We start from the raw sequence: 25,622 nt of genomic DNA, 5'->3' as shown, positions 1-25,622 counted from the left end.
CCACCAGAGAGAGTGGAAAGGCTGGATTGGCTGCTAGCTGCATTGAAGAGGTTGGTTTGGGGAGCTGTCTGCCTGGAGCCTTGCTCAGATGTGAGCTGGGCTGTCAGTCCTTCGGATCACAGAGAGGAGACCGGGATACTTAACCAGCTTTCTCAGGCTGCTGTTTTTTTTTTTTTTTTTTTTTTTTTTTTTGTTTTGTTTTGTTTTGTTTTTCCCCTCTACTAAAACTATCCCCAGCCAGTCAGACTGGGAACTTTCTCTCTGAGCTGCTGTCTAGGATGAGTTTTACTGGTAAAATTAGATGTGTCCTAGACTCTTAAGGGGCCTGTTTATACTGATTTTATTTTGATTGTCGGCCATCAAGTGGGACAAGGAAATCACATTCTAAGGTCAGCAGGCAAGAGGCAGGACTCTGCCCTACTTCTCTCTGCATGTATGTGCCTGTTTGTAAGTCTCTCTCTCTCTCTCTCTCTCTCTCTCTCTCTCTCTCTGTGTGTGTGTGTGTGTGTATGTGTGTGTGCCTGTGTCTCTCTGTCTCTGTGTGTCAGCCTGTCTCTGTGTCCGCTTCTCTCTCTCTCTCTCTCTCTCTCTCTCTCTCTCTCTCTCTCTGTGTGTGTGTGTGTGTGTGTGTGTGTGTGTGTGTTTAAGCTTGCCTCTGAATTCACGAGTATATTGTGAGCTCATGCCTTTCCAAAGGCTGATTCTGGCCCTCATCTGACTGATAAGGCTTGTGCTGGGCATGATGGTGAGAAACCAAGGGGCTTGTTTGCAATTTCTTGTTTACTGGTAAGGAAGTAAATGAATTGTAGAATTTTCTGGATGGAAGGGCTAGGGATATTTACTGTCAACAGAATAAGGACAAAGAGATGTAAAGATACGAGGCACCAAGGTGCACCTGGAGTCAGGACAAGAGAATAAAAAAGACAGGATAAACCAACATCAGGTAACATCAGGTGGGCTGCAATGCATTTCCATCAAGTCTCCTTTTGAATCTTTCTGTATTTCCCTGAAAGATGGCAGACGGATTCTCTCAAGTTGGAAAGGAAAACTGCAGTGAGCAGGTGAGAAGAGGCCAAGTCTCTGGTCCCTGCTCACAATTCCAGAGAAGTTTCATCCAGAGAGTAACACTGCTGGGAAAGCTACCCACCAGCTTTGTCCTCCATCGTGAAAAGAAACAGAAGGTTGCTGCTATCCTGGGGATTGACCAAGAAGCCATGAGGTCTCTTCCAGAGGGAGACTTACAAGATTGCTTGCTGAGTAAGGTGAGCCAGGCCCACCTTTCCTGGGCACGCCCTCTTCCCTTTACCCCACTAACATTGGCCTAGAAGGATTCCCCTGCTTCGGGAGATTGTAAGATGGTTCTCAGGAGCACAGCATGTTGAGGAAGTTTACACAGCCAGGTCTTTTCTCTGAGGTTCCAGTGCACAGAAGAATGCTGGGCACAAAATCCAGAACAGACCTCTGGCCCATCCATTGCTGCCACTCATGTGGCCAGTTAGTCTACCCTAGCCTCAGACTTTTTTTTCCATAAAATGAGGGTCTGAATGGGGTTACTGGGAAATGACCATCCAGGCACAGGCACAGTGACACATACCTGTGATGCCAACTTTTGAGAGGTGGAGGAAGTGGGGGGGGGGGTCAGAAGTTGAAGGTATCCTGGGCTACATGAGACCTTGCCTCAAAAAAATAAAAAAAAGAAGCAAATGAACGTAAGACAAAGGTTTTTACAGACTGCAGAACTGATAGTTTTAAAAGATATTATTTGGGAACTGGAGAGATACTTCAGTGTGTAAGAACATTAGCTGCAGTCCCAGTCCCAGGGGACCCAGGTTTGATTTCCAGCATCCACAGCTGTCTCCCAACCATCTGTGCCATCTCTTCTAGGGGAATCTAACAACCTCTTTTGTTCTCCATGGGTACCAAGCACACATGTGGTGCACAGACATGCATGCAGACAAAACACCCATACACATAAAATAAAACATGCATCTTTAAAAGATATCATTTCTTTTATGAGCTGGGCATGGTGGTACACACTTTTAATCCCAGTACTCAGGAGACAGAGGCAAGCAGACCTCTGTGAGTTTGAGGCCAGCCAGGACTACAGAGTAGGTTCCTGGCCAGTTTGGACTTCATAGAGAGACCTTGTCTCAAGGAAAAGGGGGAAAGAAAGAAAGGAAGGAAGGGAGGAAGGAAGGAAGGAGAGAGAGAGGGAAAGAGAGAGAAAGGAAGGGAGGAAGAGAAAGGGGCTAATTTTAATCTTAGGCTCTTTAGATGTTAGACTTTGTAGGGACCTTAACTATTATTCAGTTTAAGATGTTCCATTGTTGGACTTACTTGTGAGGTTTCTAAGGCATGCAGTTAATGTTTAAACGAAAAGATTTAAGCTGAGAGGTGGGGACTGGTCTCTGGCTTTCATGCCTTTATGTGTAAACAGAGTAAAGATTGTTATCACAATGAGACAGGAGTGTGCTTTTTAGACAAAACCATCAAGGGAAAATCTACATATATAAAAAACAATGTGAACACAGTGACTTCCTATCACTCCCCTACACGCAGGCAATTGACTGACACCTTCCTGGGGTCCTGTGTTTTCTGGAAAAACAGTATTCCAATTTTCTTAGCTTGGCATTCAAATGATTTCACCTGTCTGTGGGCATTTCCACCAGCAAAAATGGTAAATGGTATTCCTGATGTTGTACAGCCTGGGCTCGAGCATAGTCTGTTTGGTCTACAGAGCATTTTCTAAAGTTTTCTTTCACAGACATTTCAAAATATGGACACTTTGCATAAGACTCTGGATTTCTGTGTCCTGTGGGGATGAAAAGAATCAGGATACATGGCAAGAACAGGTCCGGTGTCTGGCCTGGAGATCCCGGGCTGAGTGTTTGTTAGAATGTGTGCCAGCCAGTTCCCAGAGGCTGGAGTACCATGCCCCCAGTCTGGCAGAGCCCTCCTCGATCTGTCTCTTGTCCCTGAAGGTGGGCCAATGTCCATATCTGTCCTGTAAAAGCTATGTCTTAAACAGACTTCAGGCCTAGGGTTTTTGTTGTTGTTTTAATCCTTCTCACGAAGCTCAGGGTTGGCTTAAAGGTTCCCCTAACACCTGGGCAGAGAACACTTTTGTCACCCTGGGAACTCTGGAGCTGATACTGTTAACTGATTGTTCCCTGGCTCCTCCTAGCACGGCTTTGGGTGCTGACTTAACAGCCTGTGAAGGTTTAATTCCTTCCACCTTCTTAGAGGTAACAACTGTGTCCTGGATGCATTCCTTTCCTTTCTTAGTCCCAGAGTATCTTGCACAGATGTGGTCTGAATCCCTAAAGATAAGGAAACACACTGTGAAAGGTGCTGACAGGTATTTAATGTAGCCATCAGCCAACCTCCATTTCTTTTGTTTTTTGTTTGTTTGGTTTTGGTTTTCTGTTGTTGTTATTTTTGGGGGTTTGTTGTTTTGTTTGTTTGTTTTTGTTTTGTTTTTTTTTCAGACAGGGTTTCTCTGTGTGGCTTTGGAGCCTGCCCTGGAACTTGCTCTGTAGACCAGGCTGGACTTGAACTCACAGAGCTCCACCTGCCTCTGCCTCCCGACTGCTGGGATTAAAGGCGTGTGCAACCAACGCCCTGAGTTCCATTTTTTTTTTTAATTAACTTGTTTTTATTGAGTTACATTTTTTCCCACTCCTTTTCTATCCTCCCCTCTCCACTTCTATAGAGGAAGAAGTTTGTAGAGATGAAAAGACTTAGCTGGAGTCCAGTGGCTTTTACGGTGAAGGTACTGAGGTTTCAGCATAGCTGGTTGGGCTCAGAGGTCATATCTCCTCTCCTAAATTCCTCTGTCTCATACATACACACAAAGCCCCCACTTTATGTCAAATCCTGCTCTGTGGTTTGGGGGAGCTGAAGACTTGAGACGTGGTCTGCTAAATGGGAAAGAAATGCCATACATGTCCGAGGGATGGCTGGCCACACCTGCAGATTGTTCTTAACTCCTCAGGAAGAAGGGGACATCCTGTGTACAGTCACGGAGTACTAGCAGCAATGCACAACAGACCCCAGGGCTGCAATGGAAAGCCTTGCAGAGTGAAAGGAAGGGCCTTGGCTCTGATGTGAGAAGTGGTCCACAGAAAGAGGAATGGAGATGAGAGCTTGGAGGATGTGTATGGTTTCCATAAATGAAGAAAAAAAGAACAGGAGGAAACCCAGTTTCTCCACCCACCCCATTTGACTGGAGTTTTGTATTCAGCTACCCTTTCTTTTAGGGAAGCAGGATCTGAGGTAGAAAATATGGCCTGTCTGTAACTCAGTAACTCTGGTGCAAGTTGCCTCCTGAGCCTCAAATTCTCCATCTATAAAATGGGAGCCATCAACAAATATGATGGTAAAAGAGACTCGGGTAGCCCTGTTCATACAGAGTACCTGGTACCCTGGAGGACTGAGTAACTCCAGCTCCACAGTATGGCTGCTGCTGCTGCAGCATTTGGAACTGCTGCAAATACCAGGTGGTCCAGGCACTCCTCATAGAATTGAGCAGAGAAGGCCCACTGTTTCCCCTGTGTCTGTTTCTGGGAAGGTATGTGTTATGTTTTCATTCATTATTGGACTTAAAGCAATTCTAAGATTAGCAGCCCAACTTTCTGTTGTCTGGAAGGAGGTTCTTAGCCACTTTTTCCACCCTGTCCTCCACCTGGGTGATGCTCATGTATGTAAGCACCCTATTCTAGGTGCAGCCAGGCCCGTACAACTTTTCCCGAATGCTGCTCAATTGCCCCTCCAAGGAGTTTGAGGAAGAAGATTGCGACACCCGTGAGTCAGCATAGTGTTGTTACAGGGAACAATCTTGGATTCCCAATAATTTATATTTGAAACAGTAAATTATTCACAAACCTGAACTATTAATAGCAGCAAATGACTTGTGGGTCAACAATAACCCAGAGGCTCTGGCTGGGAAAGAGGGGAGGGAGCCTTGGATGAGACAGGGACATGTGTGCAGGCACGTAGACACACCAGGAGAGAGGGAGGCCCTGGGCAAAGCTATGGCATGAAGGCGTCATCTGCTGCCCCATGTGACCTTGGAGCATCCGGCCTTGTTTACCTGGTTGATTCAATGTGGCTTAGTTCAGCCTGGGCTCTGCTACACCCGATAATGCAGCATGCAGCCCCTGAAAAAGAGAATGGAATGGACCTTTTTTTTTTTTTTTTTTTTTTTTTTTTTGTTTTTTTGTTGGGTTTATCAGCAGAGGAGGTAGGAGAAACTTGGTTAGGCCCCAAGATCAAGCTCTCGGATTAGGTTTTGTTTTGAGTCTATTTTCTTCAATTATCCCATTTCCCCTTTCAAGCTTTTCTTTGCCTGAAATTCATTTGGTGATGAGACTGTATTGCTGCCCTGTTGACATTTGAGAGACTATAAAGGAAAGGGATTCTGGGATTGGGCTTGGAGGGGACTGCACTTGTGGAAAAGCATGCATCTCTTACCAAAATCACTCTGCAATCCACCACAGGCCACAGCTCTGCATTTCCTCACCCAGAGGTTGAATCATCTTGTTCTGTTTCTCTGGGTTCAGTCACGATAAGTGGAGGGCAGTAGTCAAGGGGGGCATGAAGGTCTAGGTTGGGATATGAGACCAGGCCTGGGAACTCCAGCATAGAACATTTGGAGGCTGTAGATCCCTTGGTGTTGCTGTAGTTGTAAAAGCCTGTCACACATGGTCAGTAATGTGGTGGTAGTGGGCAGATGTCACCTGACAAAAGTTGTACCCAACTTCAGCAACCTAGGCCCTATGGGGACAGACCTGCCTGGGGCTCTGCTCTACACCTGCATCAGTGTCCTGCTTTTACCTAGTAAGCTTGTAAGATGCAAGAACAGTCAGTAGCAGCTCTAGACTCACTGTTTCATGGGCCCTGACTCCAGACTGAAAGGCTTTTCTAGGTCCAGGAAGAAGATAAGGGGCAGGGGCAGGGAATGCTGGAAAACACGGGAAACCCCCGTGCATGTGGTCTACTTCTAATTGCCAGTGTGACAGAAGAGAGCCACCTGCTGCTCTGCTATTCTGTTCAGTAACACCAGATAAGATAATTTCTGAAGCAGGAATAATTCTAAGATGCTGAGTTTAAGGCACCCAAGAGTAAGAAGTGACAGAGAAAAGACTTTGTAGTCTTAGCTTCCAGGCAGCCATGTCTGCAGATCAGATCACACAAGGACGATGAGCTAAGCACCCGGATAATGAGAGTGATTATGGGTACCTTCCAGGGTGTGCACAGTCTTGTTCTGCTCAGTCACTGTCCAGCCTGTGGTCAAGTTCACTCGCAATGAAGAATTTTTGTTCTCAAGAAGGCTGTTCCCTACACCGCACCCCAGTGCCAATACTAATGGATCTTGGTGTCCGGGTTAGTTTTTGTCAACTTGACAGAAGTTTGAGTCTTGTTGCTATTGTTTGATTTTTCCAGACAAGATGTCTCTGCATAGCCCTGGCTGCTCTGGAACTCACTCTGTACACCAGGCTGGCCTCGAATTCAGAGATCTTCCTGCCTCTGCCTCCTAAGTGCTGGGATTAAAGGCATGTGCCACAATGCCTGGCAAGTTAGAGTCATTTTGAAGAGGGGACATCGATTGAGAAAATGCCTCCATCAGATTGGCTTGTAGGCAAGTCTTGATTGGTGATTGCTGTGGGAGGGTGCAGCCCACAGCGGCTGGGGTTGTATAAGAAAGAAAGCTGAGCAAGCAGAGGAGAACAAGGCAGTAAGCAGCATTACTCCTTGGCCTCTGCTTGAGTTCCTGCTTGCAGGTTCCTGTCATGTCTTCCCTGGTGTGTGAACATGATTGAAATGTATACGCCTCCAAGTTTTTCACCCGTATTTTATCATAGCAATAGAAAGCAAATTAGGACGCAGCTTATTAATGTGAGTGAGCCTATGTGTCCATTGGGGTTTTCACATTCAATGTCTGTGGAATCATATCCATAAACGTAAATATTTGAGGAGTTTGGGATGACTAGCCCCAACCCTCCATGCCTTCTGAAAACTTAGCTACTCAATGGCACCTCCTCCTAGCCACTCTGACGACAGTGTCCAACCTAGTCAGAACATCCTGCGTGGCTTCTTTAATGCAGTACTTGTAATGATGCTACATAATTTCCCTCACTACATTCATTTAGCAGATTCATCTCCGTTCAATGCCCTGTAGTCTACCAGGCTGGCTATATGCCTGCTATCCTAGGCTGGAAAATCCAACTCAATGACAAAACCCCACCTAGCTTCCACCCCTCTGTCTCTTGCCTAGCACATCCCAGACCAAACACCTCGGCCTGACCTGGGAGGCTAAGTGGTGCTTCAGACTCTCTCACAACTGAACCCACTCATACCCCACAGCCCCATGGGCCTCACCATAGCTACAACTCCATCCTCCCATCTTTACACAAGTACCCAAGCCATCCCTCATCCCTCATCCCTCATCCCTTAGGAAGCTGGTCTAGCCTGTTACCTGGAGTCTGGCACCTGCCACCTCTCAGGCTTTATGTTGCATATTGCCTTATCTCCTACCCTGTGTAGAGAATAGACTCCAAGCAGGAAATCTCTCCAATTCCCACTGCCCCCTCCCTTCCCCCTCTCCCTCCTGCTCTTCTTTCCCTCTGAGGCAATGTGGTGCTGGGTTCTTGAGGGTTTGCATGACACTTTCCTTCTGGGAAATCCCCCTCAGTGCACGAGCCCCATGGTCCAGCACTGACTGACACTTCCCTCCATGTTTAAACACGCCTAAGCCCGTGTGTCAGTCTCAGAGAGCCTGCTGCCGGCCCTGCTGGTTTCGCCTAATCTGTTTGCTTCCATGGTCAAGCTTCTTGAGAAGTGGGGACCTTTTGTCCTCACGATTCTGCCCCATCTACTCCCCTGCTCTGGCTGGGAAACTCTGCAGACACTTGGGGGGGCCCTGGCCTCAACCTTTGTTTTCAGGACCTGCCACCTCACATACACACATTGAGACAAGGTCCCACGTGTCCCAGGACTTGCTGAGAAACCACAAATGATCTTCCTGCATCTCCCTCTGAGGCACCAAGACTTTGGCATGCACAACGTGCTCAGTTTCTGTACTGGTGGAGGTGGAAGCCAGGGCTTCTTCATGCATGTTAAGCAAGCATCCACTCTGCCGGAGCCACATCCCTAGCTCCTGGCTGACTCCCTCTAGCCTGGCCTTCTGCCTCCAGGAAGGACCCTTGCCCTCCAGTTTAGACAGTTGTCCTTTTGCTAGGCATCCGCAGCATCCAATGTATGTCTTTCCCAAGCACTGAACTGTGACAATTTTAACCCATCTTATTTTGTCCATCTGTCTGTAAATCTTTGGCCATGAAGTACACAGTCCAGCAAGAAGTAGACATTCAGTAACGGGCCAAATGGAGTTGACTCAAACACAGCGGAAGTCCTATCTGTGGGCACCTTTAACCAAAGGTTTCCAAAAGCACTGCTCTTTATTTTTGGCATCTTGAACTTCCTGCTTTTCTGAGATCACCTTCTTCCTTTCACACAGCCATTCAAAGAGGGTCCCTCAGCCCCGTGACCCATGGCTTAACCATGGCGAATATACTAGGTTGAGCATTACAGGGATAGAAATGAAGGAGTGGCTAAGCAAACTGTTACACTTCAGATACCACTGCTATATTCACGGTCAAGCAGGATACATGGGCTTCAAAAAGACTGCTTTGTATATTTGATGTTTTCAATGAGATTCTCGGGTCCGTAGCATTAGGGGCCTCATTTTTGTTTCTTGCTACTCAGTATAGTGTTGGGCATTTGGATAGGACAAGGCTGTTTTCCAAAGCAGTACTTGGTATATGGAATTGTACATATCAAAGACATCTCTGCATGCAGATAGGGATGCCTTCTCTACTGTATCCAGCAGCACCCCACACTTCCTGCATTGGAGTCCCAAAGTGTGTGTTCTCTTTCTTTCATATGGTTTTCCCAGTGCTGTAAGTGCAGAGTCAATGTCTATCTGCTTTGTTCCTGTGACCCAGCATGAAGCTGTACTCTGCATACAATGAATGCTAAACAAATACTTATCACTGAGCTGATGGGCGATGAAACCTGTGCAGATAGGTGTGTTCTGAGCCTTGCATTCTGTCTCTGTACAGAATGATTATGTAGGAGTCTTCAGGTGCCTGGAGTTAAGGTTGACTTAGCATCGTTTGAATGGCTTTGACTTGGGATTGTCTTATCTGGCTGTTTTGAGTAGTTTTGGAATGTGCTTTTCAGAGCTCTCTCTGTGACTTAACTCAAACGTCACCTTCTCTGACTTTCCTATCTGAAATAGCCACACCTTATCCACTGGCCTTATCCTAACCTAGTATCCCTTATGGCACTTTTCAAAACTGGTATGTATGGCATTACAGTCTGCATGCACAGCCAGGTGTTTTCAACCAGAGGGACTGTATATCTGTCTGATCTGTTGATACATTTTTTGAGATAGGGACTTGTGTGGCCCATGCTGGCCTTGAACTCACTGTAGAGCTAGGGCTGGTCCTGAACTTCAGATCCTCCTGCCTTTACCTCCAGCACGCTGGGATTACAGGTGTCTGTCACAGTGCCCTCCACCTTGCTGTTGCTTTGATTGCTGTTATGTCCCCAGCCTCTGATCAGGTTAAGTCCTAGATAAAAACTGGGCAACTCTACCTTTCTCAGAGAAAGCAAGTGTCAATTTGTTCAGTCAGACCTAAGCAGCTCATCTTCCTTGGAGTCCTGGGAAGCAAGATTTTTGCCTTGAACTTGGGTCAGCCTCCACTGTGCCTTGTCACCTGTGCAGGCGCCTCAGGCCCTGATTTGCTGATCCCCTCACACCCAGGTGGACCTGAGGCGCCAGCAGATTTCTCAGAGAGTGGAGGAGGTGCAGAAAGTCATTCACCATTTGACCACAGAGATCAGCCTCCAGGACAGTCGATTCCAAGCCGTGCCTGCCTCTGACACGCACAATGACAGCATTAAGGTAAGCAGGTCTCTCTGGAGTGCTCCATGGAGCATCCAACCCCTTGGATGGGAGGAACTCCATGTGTGAGAGGTGTTTGTTCCACTGAGAACATAGAACAGGCCCATAGTACAGCAGCTCTTCCAGGCGGCAGTCTCTGGGGTACAGGCCTGGGGAAGCAAGAGGGACCGTAGGAGTGCAGTGTAGCCCCTCTCTGCTGAGGGATCCCACTGAGTATAACCACCAGGGCCAATGCATGGTGGTAGTCAGCAGTGATCTCCCTCAGACCCCCTGTGAGCCTGTAGGCAGGACTGCACACTCATCTCCACTGAAACGGGAACTTAACCCTCACCTTTCTGTTTTCCTGTAGACAAACCTCCTTCACTTTGCATTAGTTTCACATGGTCTCTTTTCCTACCAGTCTTAAAGAGCCTTGATTTTAGGGACCATGAGTACTGGTCACTTCATTCCCAGTATCTAGTGTGTGTGTGCACATTCAGACTATGAAGAATGAGCATGGGCTCTCAGAACCAGCCCAGCGCATCCCAGGCTGGTGGATACAGGGTCCACTCACAAGGTTCAAAGACTTGTGGGTTTTGAGGCAGAGAAATTTATTCTAGGATAAAGATCGTAAAACTTACTTTGATCCTGTCATTTTAGAACGCTTGCCCACCTCTTCCTCTCCCGACCAGCCTCAACAAGGCAGATACAGCCCCAGGACTAGAGAGAGAAACACCACATCATTGAACCAAAAAAAATTCCCTGCTATGGTCCCAGCTAGAGTGATAGCTCAAAATATGTCCTGTGTTGTTCTGTATATTAAGCTTTAAAATAGGGTTGGAGATGTGGCTCAATTGGTAAAGTGCTTGCCTTGCATGCACCAAGCCCTGGGTTTGATCCCCAGCACAGCTGTGATCTTGGCACTTGGGAAGTGGAGGCAGGAGGATGACATGAGCATGGTCACCTTTGGTTTCTGTGTTAGTTTGCTGTTTTAGTTTACTGTTGCTATGATAAAATACTGTAACCAAAGCAAACCATGGAAATAATAATTCTTTTGAGCTTATTATCATGGCGGGAATGTGGCAGCAAGCTGTGTGTGTGGCGCAGCAGGAGCAGGGATCATCTTCAACCACAAACATGAATCAGTGAACTGGAGGTGGAGTCGGCTCCCATTGGCATCCTTCCTCCACACTACCCTCCACACTACCTCCCCGAACAGCGCCACCAACTGGAACCAGGCGTAAATACATGAGCCTAAGGGGGAATTCTTTTATGCAAACCTCAGAGCCACATCAAGTCTGAGACCAGTCTGGGATACAGGAAACCCTGTGAAGGAAGGAAAGAAAGAGGGAGGAAGGGATGGAGGGAGAGAGGGAGGGAAGAAGAGAGAGGGAAGGAATGCGGAGAGGGAGGGAGGAAGGGGGGAGGGAGCGGGAAGAGGGGGAAGAACACATAAAATGGCTTTAGTTTTTATTTTGAACTAAACTTGGTAAGTATTTATTGACCACCATTTGTGGTTTTAGGTTTTACTTGATGCTGTTGGGGGATGCAGGCTTTCAGGAGTGTGGCTGTGCTAACGGAAGCCGGAAGTCAACATTGGCTTCTTCCTCAGTGGCTCCCACCTTATGTTTTGAGACAGGGCCTCTCCCTGACCTAGAGCTCATGGATTCCATAATACTGGATAGTCAACAAGTCCTGGGGATCCTCCTGCCTCTGCCTCCGCTGTGCTGTGATTACTGGCATGAGTTTTGTGGGTGCTAGTGATCAGAACTCAGGGTCTTGTGTGTGTATAACCAGAGCCATATGATCAGAGCTATCTGCCCAGCTCCACCATTGCACCCTTGAACTCATGTGCAAGTGGATTCACTTGTAGTTCAGGTGTCTGTCCCCCACTATTTAATCCAACCTCCAGACACTAATCATCATATGGTACCATCATCTCAACCACCAAATGTTCTCTGAAAGTGAGGCAGAGTCAGCTGAATCGATCACTGCCCACCCCAGGGACAAAAGTTCACTATGGTTGGACTTCCCATAACTTTCTCCAGAGAAGATGTGGCTGAATGAACAAAGAGGGTGCAGTAAGTTGCTTCAGCACAGCCAGAGTTCAGGGTCCCTCTGGCAGATTTGCATTGCCAATGGGTTTATTGTGTCCTTTGCATTGTAAGTCTGCTGTGTATGCTTTCTTCCTGGCCACTGCTTAACTGGTTCCCAGAGAGTGGATGTGGGTGGATTCAGGTCCATTTTTCTATTAAAGCCAGAATCAACTCAATGGCTCACATTGTCCAGACAGACAGGCTTTCATTTCACCTTTGATTCTGCAAGGGTTAGTCATTCACACTGACCCTGGGTCATTGGGACAGGCAAGCAGAAAGGGTGGCACTTCAAAGTTCTGTCACCTCCTCCTGCACATCATAGCACTCAGCTGTCCCAGGACGGCCACTCTTGATGCAGAATGAGTCCAGGGTAGAGAAGAAGCTACCAATTCCAATGAAAATTTCCATTCTTCCGCTTGATGGCACTGTTCCTGGGGTGATCTGCAAGCCCCCCTGAGCCTTGGGTTGCTTACTGGGGAAGTGCTGTCAAAGGGAAGGAAGAGGTACATCCAGAGACCGGTGTGTGTGTGTGTGTGTGTGTGTGTGTGTGTGTGTGTGTGTGAGTGAATATATTCCCTTCCCTTTCTTCTCCCCTAGACTTCAAGTTCATTCAGGGCTCTGGGTTTTCTTCATACTTAACTTGCGGCCTCACAAAACCCAGAACTCTTGAGTCACTCTGTCTGCCACAGCCTCAAATGGGTTAGTGGCAAATCAAAAAAATTGACTTCTCAGCAACCTCTTGGTCTCCTTTCTGCACACCTCATCACATTGCTGAGGGTTGAGTGGTCACTGGCTGGACAGATCAGCACCCCTCTACCTGTCACCTCCCCGTGTGTGAACTAAGCTTCTCTCTCTCCTCTTCTAACCCCAGGTTTTGGCCCCCAGCCTGTTCCACATCACCATCCCACTGAAAGGCCTTGCGGGATACAAGGGGGCCAGGACACAGCGCTGGCGGTACTACAACCTGCAGGGTACCAAGCTCACCTGCCCTTTGCGGGACCCTGAGGGCTTGCAGCAGTGGCTGGAGACTGAGCAGTTCATGAAGACCCTGTGGCAGTGGCACCAAGCAGATGTGAACATAGAGGGGGACATCGTGCCTGCCAAAGTCCTCCAGGTGTTCCGGGCGCTGGTAGAAAGTGCAGTGAGAACCTGCCACCTCTCAGGTGAGCTGATCAAAGGAAGGCACAGGGGCGTGGTACCCAGTCACCTTTTGCATTGCGGCAGGGGTTCATCCTCAGGACACCCTTCTGAGACTTAGAAATTACACGCCTGACACACACACCTCAGGCTGTGGGTTTTGTGCCCTTCCCAAACCTCAACTGCAAATCTGTCTCCCACACCCCTGTCCAAGACCTTGATTATCAGCACATTTCTGTGCAGCATGGAGATCTGGTTGAACACAGGATGTAGAGACCACATGCTTGAAAAGCACCAACCCACTACAGCAGAAGCCCCACAGTGTTCAGACCCGCTGACCTCCATAACTGCATACACAAGAAGCCACAGTACAGGGTGACATATGTACATGCATAAATGCACACATGTGCACATGTGGAAAAACCGACTAAATCTCTTAATTACAGAAGTGGTTATAAACCAGGAAGGAAAAAAAGATGAGCTGTTCAACAGAAATAATGATACACAAAGCAAAACAGAAAAGAAAGACCAACAACAGAAACAGAAATCTTGGGGGGAAGAATATACAAGATTTTGAAAAGGAAAATGTAGATTTTTAAAATGTTAAAAATTCTAGCAGATTGCCACGCATGGTAGCTCCTGCATACTTGTAATTCCAGCACTGAAAAAGCAGAGGCAGGAGGATTACTTCATTTTTGAGGAGAGCCTGGGTTACAGAGTGAAAGCCTGTCTTGTCAAATGAAACAGTCAACAGTCGGGACCAGGGAAGTGCACAGTGGTTAAGAGCGATGGCTGTGCTTGCAAAGGACCTGAGTTCGTTTCCTAGAATCCACCTCAGGAAACTCACAAGCCCTTGTAACTCCAGCTCCAGGGGAATCTGACACCTACTGCTGACCTCCCTGGGTACCTGCATGCCTGTGTGACATATAGTCACACACACCTTATAATTAAAGTAAGTCTAAAACCACAATGACAAAGAATCCCAATGACAATAAAAACGTGTTAAAAGGCCTAGCAGATTAGCAGCTATATGACACGTGAGAAATATGCTCCTGCCAGGTGTAGAGGGTGGGTCATGTTGTTCTTGGGAGCAAAACTCAGTGTTTCATTTTTAAAGGGGCCATTTTTCCACTATTTTTTATGATGTGCTTACTTGGCAATTTGACAAAGAAACTTTTGCAAACACACAAAGAAATACGGCCAAGAATATCCTCTGTTCTGGGTTTGAAAATAGTAATAACCAACTAGAGGGAAAGAAATCTAAATGATGTGCAAGAAAAATGGCCCAGTAAATGATGGGACCTTTGTCCAGCACACTGCACAGCCTTGGCTGAGTGAGGCATACACAGGCACACAGGTGTTAAGAAAATCACACAGACTGCAGAACTCAGTGTCGAGTGATACATTTGTAAATGTTTGCTTGTCTGGACAGAACAGCTCCTTAAGTCTCCATCCTGGTCATAGCTCAAAGATGTTTACTTTATAGGAAGTACTTGTGTGGATATTCAATTCTTGTGAGCATTTGAGGCTGGGGTAGCATGCAGATTAGTTGGTAGAATATTTGTCTGGCATGTATAACACCCTGGATCTGATCCTCAGCACTGCATATATCAGACATGTTGGTGCACACCTCTAATCCCTGTACTCTGCCAGGTAGAGATGGGAGGATCAGAAATTCAAGGTCATCTTCTGCTGGTTGGAAAGTTCAAGGCCAGCCTGGGGTATAGGAGACCTTGTCAAAAATAAAATCTTTTCTGAGACAGATTAAGTCACTGAGGGTCACACACCAGAGCCACCAGCTTCTGCAGAAGCAGGTGTGGGCCAGTCAGATGAGCTTCAAGTGCAATCACTCCTAACACTTGGAGATGGTCTGCTAGGGAAAGGAGGTGTGGGTGAGTCAAGCTGGGCCAGACCTGGGAGGAGGTTTCATTAAAGAAAACTGAAGCAATACTCCGCATTCTAGCCTTGTCAAGGCCGCTCTGGTACAATATAGTTAGCCGTCAGCTGTTCTTTCTAGCTCAGAATAGCATGCATTCCTCTGGGCAGCCAAACACAGTGGAAAGCTCCCATTTTCTCCTAAGAAAGGACAAGTGAAATGACAGATCCTCCTTATCTGGAGGGGTTGCTCAGTGGCTAGGGACACTTGCTGATCTTGTAGAGGACCTGGGTTCAGTTCCCAGCATCCTGTCTGTTACTCCAGTTCCAGGGGCTCTGCTGCTCTCTTCGTGTCCCTGCAGGCTGCTGCATTCATGGGATGAACATGAAATCACACAGGTGCACAAATACATACATACAAGTGTATATGTTGCTTTTAAAAGAGGTGCCCTTTGTCAACGAGGGCAGGCTGGCTTGTGAACCAGAAACCTCACCACACACACTTATTTCCTGCATGGAAAATGAAGTAATGGGAAATCTCTCATTCTTACCTGACCATTTCCAGCTCAGCTGTAACATGCTCTGGGGGGGGGGCGGGGTTTCATGATCAGATGAATTTAGGATGATAACTGGGTGAATCTGGCTCCCAATATGGATGGTAGAAGCAAGCGCCATTCACGAGACAGATTCAGATGAAAAACAGGTTAGTAGGACTCCCCTGGAAGGGACCTGAGTGAGAGTGAGGTCAGGGCCACCCTTGGGCAAAATTCTGACACCAGAGTGAAATGCTCTGTCCTTACTGTCCTTATTCTTGCCCGCCTTCCCTCCCAAACCAGAGTGAAGGTGCTCAGGAGGAACAAAGCCGGACAAAGAAGTGTTAGTTCCATCTCACAACAGCCAACGGCGTTCTTTCCCCCTTTGGCGTGTCTTCCCTTCCTTTGAACCTATCTTTTAAAATGGAAACCCTCTAGCCTGGGATTATAGCCCAGAGGTATTGTGATGTGTATCTCCTGCAACACACACACACACATACACACACACACACACACACACACACACACACACAGAGTGAGAGAGAGAGAGGGACAGAGAGAGAGAGAGAGAGAGAGAGAGAGAGAGAGAGAGAGAGAGAACACGTGTGCTGAAAAGCTTTGGAGGAGTGGAGAGAAAAAAGAAAGACCCACTGACCATGAGCTTTCCTGGCAAGGCTGTAACAGTGGCTGATTGTCCTGTCTGGTGTCAATAGAGCTGACACTGTGTGACAGTTCACTGACAGTTGCCCAGAGCATCTGCTCGATGATTCCTGCCCTCACCCTGATGCTATGGGAAGCAAAGGCGTTCTCTTACCAAATGTCTCTCTGGTTGTTTCCCATTAGATAAGGTCACTGTGCTAGCAAACCGAGCTGCTGTTTGGGTTGCCATAGAAACGTCCACTGGCCCGGTGGAACTGGAGCTGGCCCCCACTGTGGAGATCCCCACGGCCTGGTCCGAGAAAGCCCAGTGGCCTAGGTGCTTGAAGCGGTGGCCTTCCGCAGAGAGAGTGGAGTGCATCAAGGTATGGGTGATCAGGTGGGGGCTCATTCTGTACAGTGCTAACAGTTTTGCTAGTCTCACTACTGACCATGTAACAGCTTACTGGGGAAACAGGGTTCCTTAGAGCCGCTGTCCCAATGTGCATGCCCCTCATGCCCCCAGTGGCAGCATCACCTACAAGCTTGTCAGAAATGCAGCTTTCTTATCAGAACCCCTGGGCCTGCGGAATGAGTGTGGGGCAGTTCCCAGGGACCTAGGTGAAGCCTAGGTCCTCCGGGGCTCCGACAGCTGAGCCCTGAGCCACCCCTGCTCTCTGCCTGTACTCAAGATGCTTATGTCTTACCACACTGCCCTTCAGGCTTCCACGTTCTGCCATCCGCATGCGAGTGAGAATATTCAGTACGCGTTTGGCTTTTTCTGCCTTGCAGCTCTTTACACACGATACTCTAATTCCATTCATATTCCTGTGAATGGCTGGATTTGACCCTTTTCGTTGGCTGAATAATATTCCATCAACTAGACATACCATGTGCTGCAGTCTCTATGTGGACTGCTCTCTACTTTAGCCAGCATCGTGTTTCTCATTTTTCCATTCCTTTCTTCTTTTTCAGTCATTTGGGTTCAGCTTGGTGGCCCGGTCCAGCTATCACTGGCAGCTGAGTTTCCCCCAGGCGGAAAAGGTGCTTTTTGAGCAGTTGGATGAGGATGGGGGCTGCCGCAGGCGGTGCTTTCAGGTCCTGAGGCAGCTGAAGGAGGATGTGTGGTGTCCAGGGAAGAGGCCAGTCATCACCACCCACCACCTGCAGGTGAGTGTGGGGTGTGGCCAGAGGAGTCAGGGCAACCGTCTCTAGGTGGGTCCCCATGTGTGATGGGATCAGGATGGGGCCGTGGGAACTGTTTTCAACCCCACAGCATGAAACCCACACAGCATGCATTTCTGCTTAGGGCGACATAAAAAACCCCAGCTGTATGTCATACACCTGCCAGGGGTGACAGTGACTCTGCTTTCTTCCCTCCCCTCCCCCACTCTCTCCTCCCTTTTTTTTTAATGCAACATTAACACCTTGTATTGCATACATGTGTGAGGTGCAGAATAATGATTTGAGACACACAGAGCATTTGCCACGTAAAGCCAGGGTGACGACATGTCCCCTCAAATGTTTATCCCATCTTCATCTTCGTGTTGGGAGCCTTTGAGCTGCTTTAGTTATTTCAAAACAGAAAGAATCGCTGTCAGTTGCACCCTGCTGTACTGACTGGTGCTTAACCGCGTCCCTGCAGTGGTTTTCTGTATTACCTCACAAGCTTCCTCTGCCCCTCCCCCTTCCCTTCCTGACTCCTGCTTCTGTGGACCCCACCGTATCAGGGCACATGTGACTGGGAGCCCGAAGTGTTTGTCTTCCACCCTCTTCCTTCTCTCACTCAGCATAAGCTCCCCCACATCATTGCCCATGGCAGGATCCCAGTTCACCGTGTAGGCATACCACATTTTCTCTCCTCTTTTCTTGATGGACACCTAGGTTGATCACTTTTTTCTTGGCTATTGTGAATAATACTGCAATAACCAGAGTGTCTTATCTCTTTAATATTCTAATTTCATTCCCTTGGTGTGCATACCCAAATTTTAAATTTTGTAGGAACCTCCCATCTACTTTCCATAAAGCTTTACTAATTTATGAGTGCCCCCATCCTTACTGTCTTCTTATTTTGGTCCATTTTTGTCTTTTTTTTTTTTTTTTTTTTTTTTTTTTTTTTTTTTTTTGAGACAGGGTTTCTCTGTGTAGCCCTAGTTGTCCTGGAACTCACCCTTGTAGACCCTGCTGGCCTCCAGCTCAGAGATCCACCTGCTTCTGCCTCCCGAGTGCTGGGATTAAAGGCATGGCCACCAACAACTGGCTTATTTTTGCCTTCTTAACAACAGCCTGGGTGTGGTGTCTCACTGTGGTCTTGCCCAGCATTTCCCTGAAGACTGTGACTTATATACTCACTGTGGTCTTGCCCAGCATTTCCCTGAAGACTGTGACTTATATACTCACTGTGGTCTTGCCCAGCATTTCCCTGAAGACTGTGACTTATATACTCACTGTGGTCTTGCCCAGCATTTCCCTGAAGACTGTGACTTATATACTTGTTGTCTGTGCGGTTTCTTTGGAGAAATGGCATTCTCTCCCATTTATCCATTTTTCATGGTGGTTCTTGTTCTTTTGCTGTTGAGTTCTGTTTGTATTCTGAATATTAACACCATTAGGAATACAGCTTGCGAGCAACCCCTCATACTCTACCTCACCCTGGCGACCAATCTGCGGTATAGACAGATGCCTCTGAGTTCAATGTGTTCACACGCATATATTTTCCCCTTGTGTTGCCTGTGCTCTTAGGTCTTCTCTGAAAAATCCGCCTGTTATTGATAACAACATGAAGCCTTGTCTCTGCTTTCTCTAGTTGCATAATTTCATGCCTTACATTTTAACTCCATGATCCATTTTGAAGTGATTTTGTATCTGGTGAGATATGTGGTCAGTTTCATTCTCTCTCTCTCTCTCTCTCTCTCTCTCTCTCTCTCTCTGTTCATTCTCTCTCTCTCTCTCTCTCTCTCTCTCTCTCTCTCTCTCTCTGTGTTCCTTCTTCCCTTCTCTACCTACCTCCCTCCTTCCTCTCTACCCCCTCCCCCAGTTTTCCTAGGTCCACTTTAGTTGGAGAGATTATCCACTTTTTACCATCTCAAAGGGTATTATTATTTTTTATTTCTGTGTGTGTGTGTATGTGTGTGTCTATGTGAGTATATGCCATGTATGTGCAGGTACCTGAGAAGGCCAGAAGAGGGCATAAGATCCTCTTGAGCTGGAGTTACAGGCCATTGTGAGCTGCCTAAAAGGGTACTGGGAATTGAACTCAAGACGTCTGAATGAGCAGCAAGTGTTCTTCATTCATCCAGGACTTCAAATATACATTCCTTCAAATTTGATAATCTTATTTTTGATTGCTGTGGGTAATTGCATATACTAATTAGGTTTGGTGTGACATTTTTATATATGTGTAGACGGTGGACCAATCATGTCCAACCTACCTCCCTTTGCCCTACCCCGCTTTACCCCACCCCTTTCCCAATTCCCAGTCGTCACACACCATGTTCAGATCAACTTCATCTTTTAGTTACCATGAGTGAGAAGGAACATGCAGAGTCTGTCTTCTGTGCCTGGCTCATTTTACTTAACACATGTCCTTCCATTTTGCTTCCAGCCATTTTACTGTAGAAGACAGGGTTTTATTCTTTCTGGATGAACGGTCTCCATTGAGTATTTATGCCCCATGTACCCTGGCCATCCATTGTTGGTACCTGAGGTAGTTCCGTACTGTTCTTGACACCTGTGTCTGTAGGTCAAAAGGCTGGCAAACAAGGCAGGGACCAAACCGCACAGAAATGTTAAGAATTATATCCTTAGCCAGGTGTGGTAGCATTCATCTTGAAGCCCAGCACTCATGAGGCAAATACAGGAGGATATCTGTGGCTATGAGGCCAGCCAGGGCTACATAGTGAGACTCTGTTTTGTATCTTAGCTAACCAAGAGTGAGAGAAACTGTTACTTAGATTTAAAAAATAATAATGAAGATTTATACTTTAAAAGCAAACAAACAAAACAAAGAAAACAAAAATCCCAACCCTACGGAGTGGCTGGTAGTCGGAATAGGCACAGGCAGGTTAGACAGTTGGGTTGTGAGCGACAGAGCGAATGCTGCCCCAGGTTGTATCTGGCACAGCTAGCCGGCTAAGCAGGTCTAGAGGCAGAGCAGGTTTGTGGGAAAGGCCAGGAGTTCAGTCTGGGCATGTTGGAACGGAGGTTAACTTTCCAATACTCCCCACTAAGCAGGTCAGTAGCATTGTCTGGGCTGGAGAAGGTGCTGTGTGAGTCCTGTGAAGGAAGCTGTGCACTGAGCACCAGGCAGGGGAGGGGCAAGAGCAGAAGCGGGGTGGGAGGGGCGGGAGGGGGCGGGGGTGTCCTTCGAATCTGCAAGGCAAAGCAGACACTGCTGGGTGTAGAACAGAGGAGTAGCTGGGATTGAGGAGAAAGCTTGGAGGAGCAGTTGTCTAGAGGCCAGAAGAGCAATAGTTAGAGAGGCAGGGTGTGGCCAACTGTGTGATCCATGGAAAGGTGAGGAGATGAGAGGCTGAAAAAGGCTGGCCCTGCCATTTGATGCTTGGAGATCTTGAGCCTAGGAGAGCAGCATTCAGAATTAATGGCAGAAGGCTCACTGGAGTGGATGGAGGCAGGGAATGAGTGAGAGGAGAGGAATTTAGCAGGGTGCCTGGGCTTGGGGGAAAAGGGGTGGCTGCCAAGGGAGAGCCCATCCACCTTCAGCGATCCTATAGGGAGGTAGAAGCAGAGGCCTGTGAGAGAGGGGTGGATGCAGAGAGGAAATGAGGGGACTGCCATGTTGGCAGATCTCTCTGGTCCAGGAGATGAGAGCTTCCCTGTTCCCTGTGTGCTAGGAGGCAGAAGGCCCCTACTTGGAGCAGGGTATGACTCACCGGGAGTGTTGATGGTGTTGATGGTCAAGGTGGCAGAGGAAGAGAGAATAACTGGGGGTGTGAGTCAGCTAGGCAAGCCCCAGGCCCGGGTGAGGCAATGGATCATGAGTTCCTAATGAATCCAGTTTTCCCAGGGTGCCTTGCTCCTCCTCCCAGAGCCATGAAAACTCATTTTGTTCCCACCGTCTTTCATCCACAGACCGTGCTCTTCTGGACTTGTGAGAAATACCCGCACCTCAAGGATTGGCAGGTCTTCCATCAGGCTCTCTTGCGCCTGGTCAGGAAGCTGCACAGATGTGTGAGCCAGCACTTCCTGAAGCATTATTTTGTTCCAAAGAGCAACCTCCTTCAGTCAGCCAACCCAAATGAGCTGGATGCCGTAGCCCAGAAAGTGGCCTTCTTCCTAAAGAACCCACAGGTCACACTGCCTTGAGGTGGCCCAGGGAGCCCTTGCTCCATTCCTGTCTACTGACCTCCTTCTCAGGGTGGTTCCTCTGCCAGCTGCCAGGACCCTATGCTAACAGAGAAGCCACCAAAGCAGGCCAGCAGCTCCCTCATCAAAGGCAAATGCTCCTGCCCCAGGCCATGTGAGCATTTCACCTTCCCTACCTCTCCTGGGGACAGCTGTCCTGTAGCTTCCCCAAGTGACTGATGTTCCTTGCTCAGATTCTTACTGTCTGCCAAGGGGAATGGAGATGGGCTCTGGACAGGCCAGATACTAGCCTGCCATTGGAGACTACTCAGGCTGGCTGGACCAGGACCCACATACTGACAGACAGCCTACCCAGTGCCTGGGCTTTCCCCACTACTCTCTGTCCTTCAGCTCCAAGCAGTGGCCAGCAATCCCCGCTCATGAGCTGTTCTGATGTTCTCTCAACTGTATAGAGTCACCGTGAGGGTTTAGTGCAAATCCAAGAGAAGGGTGCAGCTGGGGCTCTGCCTGTCACCCGACTCTAGTCACAGTCCTCTCTGCCACGGTCAAGGCTAGAACTTGGCTTCCACTTCAGGAACAAGCTCCATTCTTGGTCTTGCATGGACTCACATCCGTGTCTGGATGTCTTCCTTAGCTCAGTCCGTTCACTCACTTGCAGACACATAAGCACTCGCTAGGTATTGAGAATACAGGAGAGAACAAGATGTGCTCCATGGAGAAGACCAGAAGTGGCCAGCAGATCGGTGGACTCCATCACTACACAAAGAAGGAAGTCTGTTAGAATAAGGTCACCAAGAGATCCCAAAGGGGAACATTCAGCTATAAGGGGCCAGAATGGTGACCTCAGGCAGGCTGGGCTGGATAGGCATGGGTCTCTGGCTGTGGAAAGCTGGGAGGAATAGGTATTACTGTGTTCTGGGACCAAAGGTGCATAATTTACCTCCAATAAGCACATGTCAGATGATGCTCTGGTGACATCACCAGGAGGGACTCAGTGGCTTCTGCACCTCTCCATTCTGAAGGGTACTGAGGCCCAGAGCATCACATATCTGCATGCTGTCTGGGTTCCAGGTGCTCTTAGAATGGCTTCTCTTGTCATTTTCGTAATGCTTCTTAACTCTGGGATATCCTTTGTGACCTTTGAACATTCTCCAATAACAAATACACTCAACAAGGCGATATGTCTACAAACACAACCACTGGTTTGGGGGGCTTTGGAGAAGCCTGTGTGCCAAGGATTGAACCTGAGGCCTTTGGCATGCAGAGCATGCACCCTGCCAATGAGCTAGATTGACTTTATTTTGAGGCTGGATCTCACTAAGTTGCCCAGGCTGGCTCTATTTTTTATTAGTATATATGAATTATACATAATGATTGGTTCCTTGTGATTTTTGATGCATGTATGAAATTTTGAGTGTGAATGTGCATAAACCAATGACTTTAGTAAGGGTTCCATCCAGGAACGTGGGGAAGGGACTAGTTGCAGGAGGATGGGCTCCTTTAGTGGTTACACCACTGAAAATGCTCCTCTAGACCCCCAACAACCACTACCTGCCTATAAATCCTCATGAGGAGAGGGGACCTTTGAGAATTTACTGTCCATAACGGAGTACCCATGAGCCCAATCTAGGGTACAATTGTCATGTTGTAGCTGAAGTAGCAGTTCACAACGCTCCATCACTAACATCAGCTCTTGTTTTTTTTCCCCATCCCATGACACTTCTCAAGCCTTGCAAGGGGTGACAAAGACGTCCCATTTAAGGCTGAGCATTCAGTAGCCACTGCTTCCCAGCACGATGGGCAGTTATGAGTCTATGCAGTCACTGATGACCACTGCAAACAGAAACTTCTCCAGCTACTGCTGACATCAGAACAATCCATAGACATCAACATGAACATTTTGAAGGCATTTTGACAGACATATAATGTCTGATTCACAAAAACCAGCAGAAGCTTCCCCACTAGGTCATATGTCGCCAGTCACAGTCAAAGATGTGGATCCAATCCTAAGAAGCAGTTCTCAAGTCTATAAAGCTACTGCTTACCGCCCCCCCCCCCCGTCATGCCACTATTACACCAGTGGGTATATCTTGCCCGGAAGGTAGCTCACAGGGTCTATAGTTGAGGAAAACCGTTTGTGACAATTGTCTCCAGCAGCCTACAGAACACTCTGGCCCATTATAAAACTGCCATAAGGGAAAAGCTTTTGGCCAAGGCCCAGCTTGAGTCTCTATGTCCTGTAGATGGATTGTTGTATCTTCGGCAACAGGGTCTTTCCATCTAGTTCTAGTGGGCATCCAAACAGCAATGGCAGTAGGCTAGGCTGACTTTGAATGCTGTAATTCATGTAAGCTTTGAACTTACAACCCTCCTGCTTTGGCTTCCCAAATAGCTAGAATTATAATAGTCCTGTCTACCACTTCTGATTTTGTTTTGGTGAAGATCAGTTTTATTTTTTTCAAAAGTACTACAACCAAATGGTAGGATCCACAGTAAATCACAGTTTTAAAGAGTTGAAAGCCTGCCTTGTTGAACTAACTATAGTTTTTTGTTTTTATTTTTGAAGCATGAAGTGATACGCAAACCAGTGCTTTGTTTTACTCACTAAGACTTGCCTTCTAGTCATGACGTTCTCTGATGGCAGGAAACTTTTTTTACTTTTTTATTTTGAGAAGGCAGCAAGTAATAAGGAGGTTTTGTTTCTGTTTCTCTTTCTAAGATGCAAATGTCTTAAGAAAGTACTAAAACAGCTATGCAAGCCGAGCATTGGTGGTGCACGCCTTTAGTCCCAGCACTTGGGAGGCAGAGGCAGGTGGATCTCTGTGAGTTCAAGGCCAGCCTGGTGGTCTACAGAGCTAGTTCCAGGACAATCTCCAAAGCAATACAGAGAAAACCTGTCTTGAAAAACCAAAAACCAAACCCAAAACCAACCAACCAACCAACCAACCAACAAAAAACCCAAACAAAAAACAGCCATGCAGTCATAGCATGCAAAAAAAAAAAATGAAGCTGGAAGAGCTGTTATTTAAAAACAGTGTGGAGTTTACGGAGGGTGGACCCTCTCTAAACTGACCAAGTGTTTGCCCTTTGAAAGTAGCCTTCTGGGTAGATTCTTGGTGGTTCCCACATCTGGCCAGCAGAGGGTAGCAGGCACTAACAAATGAGAGGAGTCAGTGCCTGTGGGTCCCTCATTTGCTACTGTCTGGGTCTAAAAGCCACACCCTTCTCCCTCTTTCTGGTGATGCTCAATTGCTGGCCTTTTAGCAAGCTTTAGCTAAAGCTCCAGTCTTTGCTCAAAGCTGAGTTCTGAAGGGGAGCCTGCAGGATGACCCAGCCTGGACACTGCTGGTGTTTAGTTCTGGCATTTCCCAGGATGAGTGGCCAGTACAACGTGAAGTTTGCTCTCTGTGCTTCTTGGCTTTGGTCAGTTTCTGGGTTTGTTTTCCTTAAAGCAAGTAAATGAAGTCATGTTTGTGTGTCTCTGTGTGCACATGCTGTATGTGTGCAGGTGCCCAAGGATTCCAGAAGGGAGCATTGGATTCCCTAGACTTGGAGCCACAGGCAGTCATGAGTCACTTGGCATAGGTGCTGGGAACTGAACTGAATTTGGGTCCTCTAAAATCCTCTTAATTGCTGATTCACCTCTCCCTATTTCCTTCCCTCCTTCTTTTCTATCTCCCATAACATCTCCCTGCTTTCTTAGGGAATGACAGGTATCCAGCCATTCAGATGAACTTGGTTGTGTGTGTCCCTCGCTTGCGAAGCTGGGAGAGCACATGCCTTCACCAGTGTTTCAAGCACTTTCCCACCAGCCTGGTCCCAGAGTCTCATCAGTCCCAAAATAACACACAGAGACACTATATTAATTATGAAACTGTTGGCCAATTGCTAGCATTTCTTATTGGCTAGCTCTGTCTAAATATTAACTAATTTCTATCAATCTAAGTGTTTCCTCATGGTCTTATCTTATCAGAGAGAGGGTCCGGATCTCTTCTATCACGTCCTACATCTTGACTCCTCTCTACTATTTCTCCCAGAATCCTCATTGTCTCCTAGTCCCACCTATCTTTCTTT

The 25,622-nt window shown here is 47.5% G+C and overlaps 2 protein-coding genes across 4 annotated transcripts in view; both read left to right on the top strand.

Annotated features, from left to right (window-relative positions):
• The window catches only part of Slc22a15 (solute carrier family 22 member 15), a 139,430-nt gene that overhangs the window by 84,377 nt on the left and 29,431 nt on the right, over window positions 1-25,622 (top strand). The gene's annotated exons all lie outside the window — the stretch shown is intronic.
• Mab21l3 (mab-21 like 3) lies at window positions 198-21,894 on the top strand. 2 transcript variants are annotated; one of them, XM_051198734.1, is made up of 7 exons: window positions 198-389; window positions 1,014-1,262; window positions 9,827-9,967; window positions 12,914-13,205; window positions 16,431-16,609; window positions 17,199-17,393; window positions 21,315-21,894. In XM_051198734.1, the coding sequence occupies exons 2-7, from the start codon at window positions 1,014-1,016 to the stop codon at window positions 21,546-21,548; spliced, it is 1,290 nt and encodes a 429-aa protein (XP_051054691.1). In that variant the 5' UTR covers window positions 198-389; the 3' UTR covers window positions 21,549-21,894. The 2 variants fall into 2 exon arrangements, with proteins under 2 accessions (XP_051054691.1, XP_051054689.1); XM_051198732.1 differs by lacking the exon at window positions 198-389 and adding an exon at window positions 725-745.

The sequence above is a fragment of the Phodopus roborovskii genome, unplaced genomic scaffold (assembly GCF_943737965.1).
Source record: "Phodopus roborovskii unplaced genomic scaffold, PHOROB, whole genome shotgun sequence".
Taxonomy (NCBI): Eukaryota; Metazoa; Chordata; class Mammalia; order Rodentia; family Cricetidae; genus Phodopus; species Phodopus roborovskii.
This window is presented reverse-complemented; position numbering and strand designations above follow the sequence as displayed.

What these genes read in the sequence shown, in the direction of transcription:
- Mab21l3 (XM_051198732.1), top strand. An exon ending in CGCACAATGACAGCATTAAG is followed by an intron (nt 9,968 to 12,913) that starts GTAAGCAGGTCT and finishes TTCTAACCCCAG; the next exon opens with GTTTTGGCCCCCAGCCTGTT. An exon ending in GAGAACCTGCCACCTCTCAG is followed by an intron (nt 13,206 to 16,430) that starts GTGAGCTGATCA and finishes GTTTCCCATTAG; the next exon opens with ATAAGGTCACTGTGCTAGCA.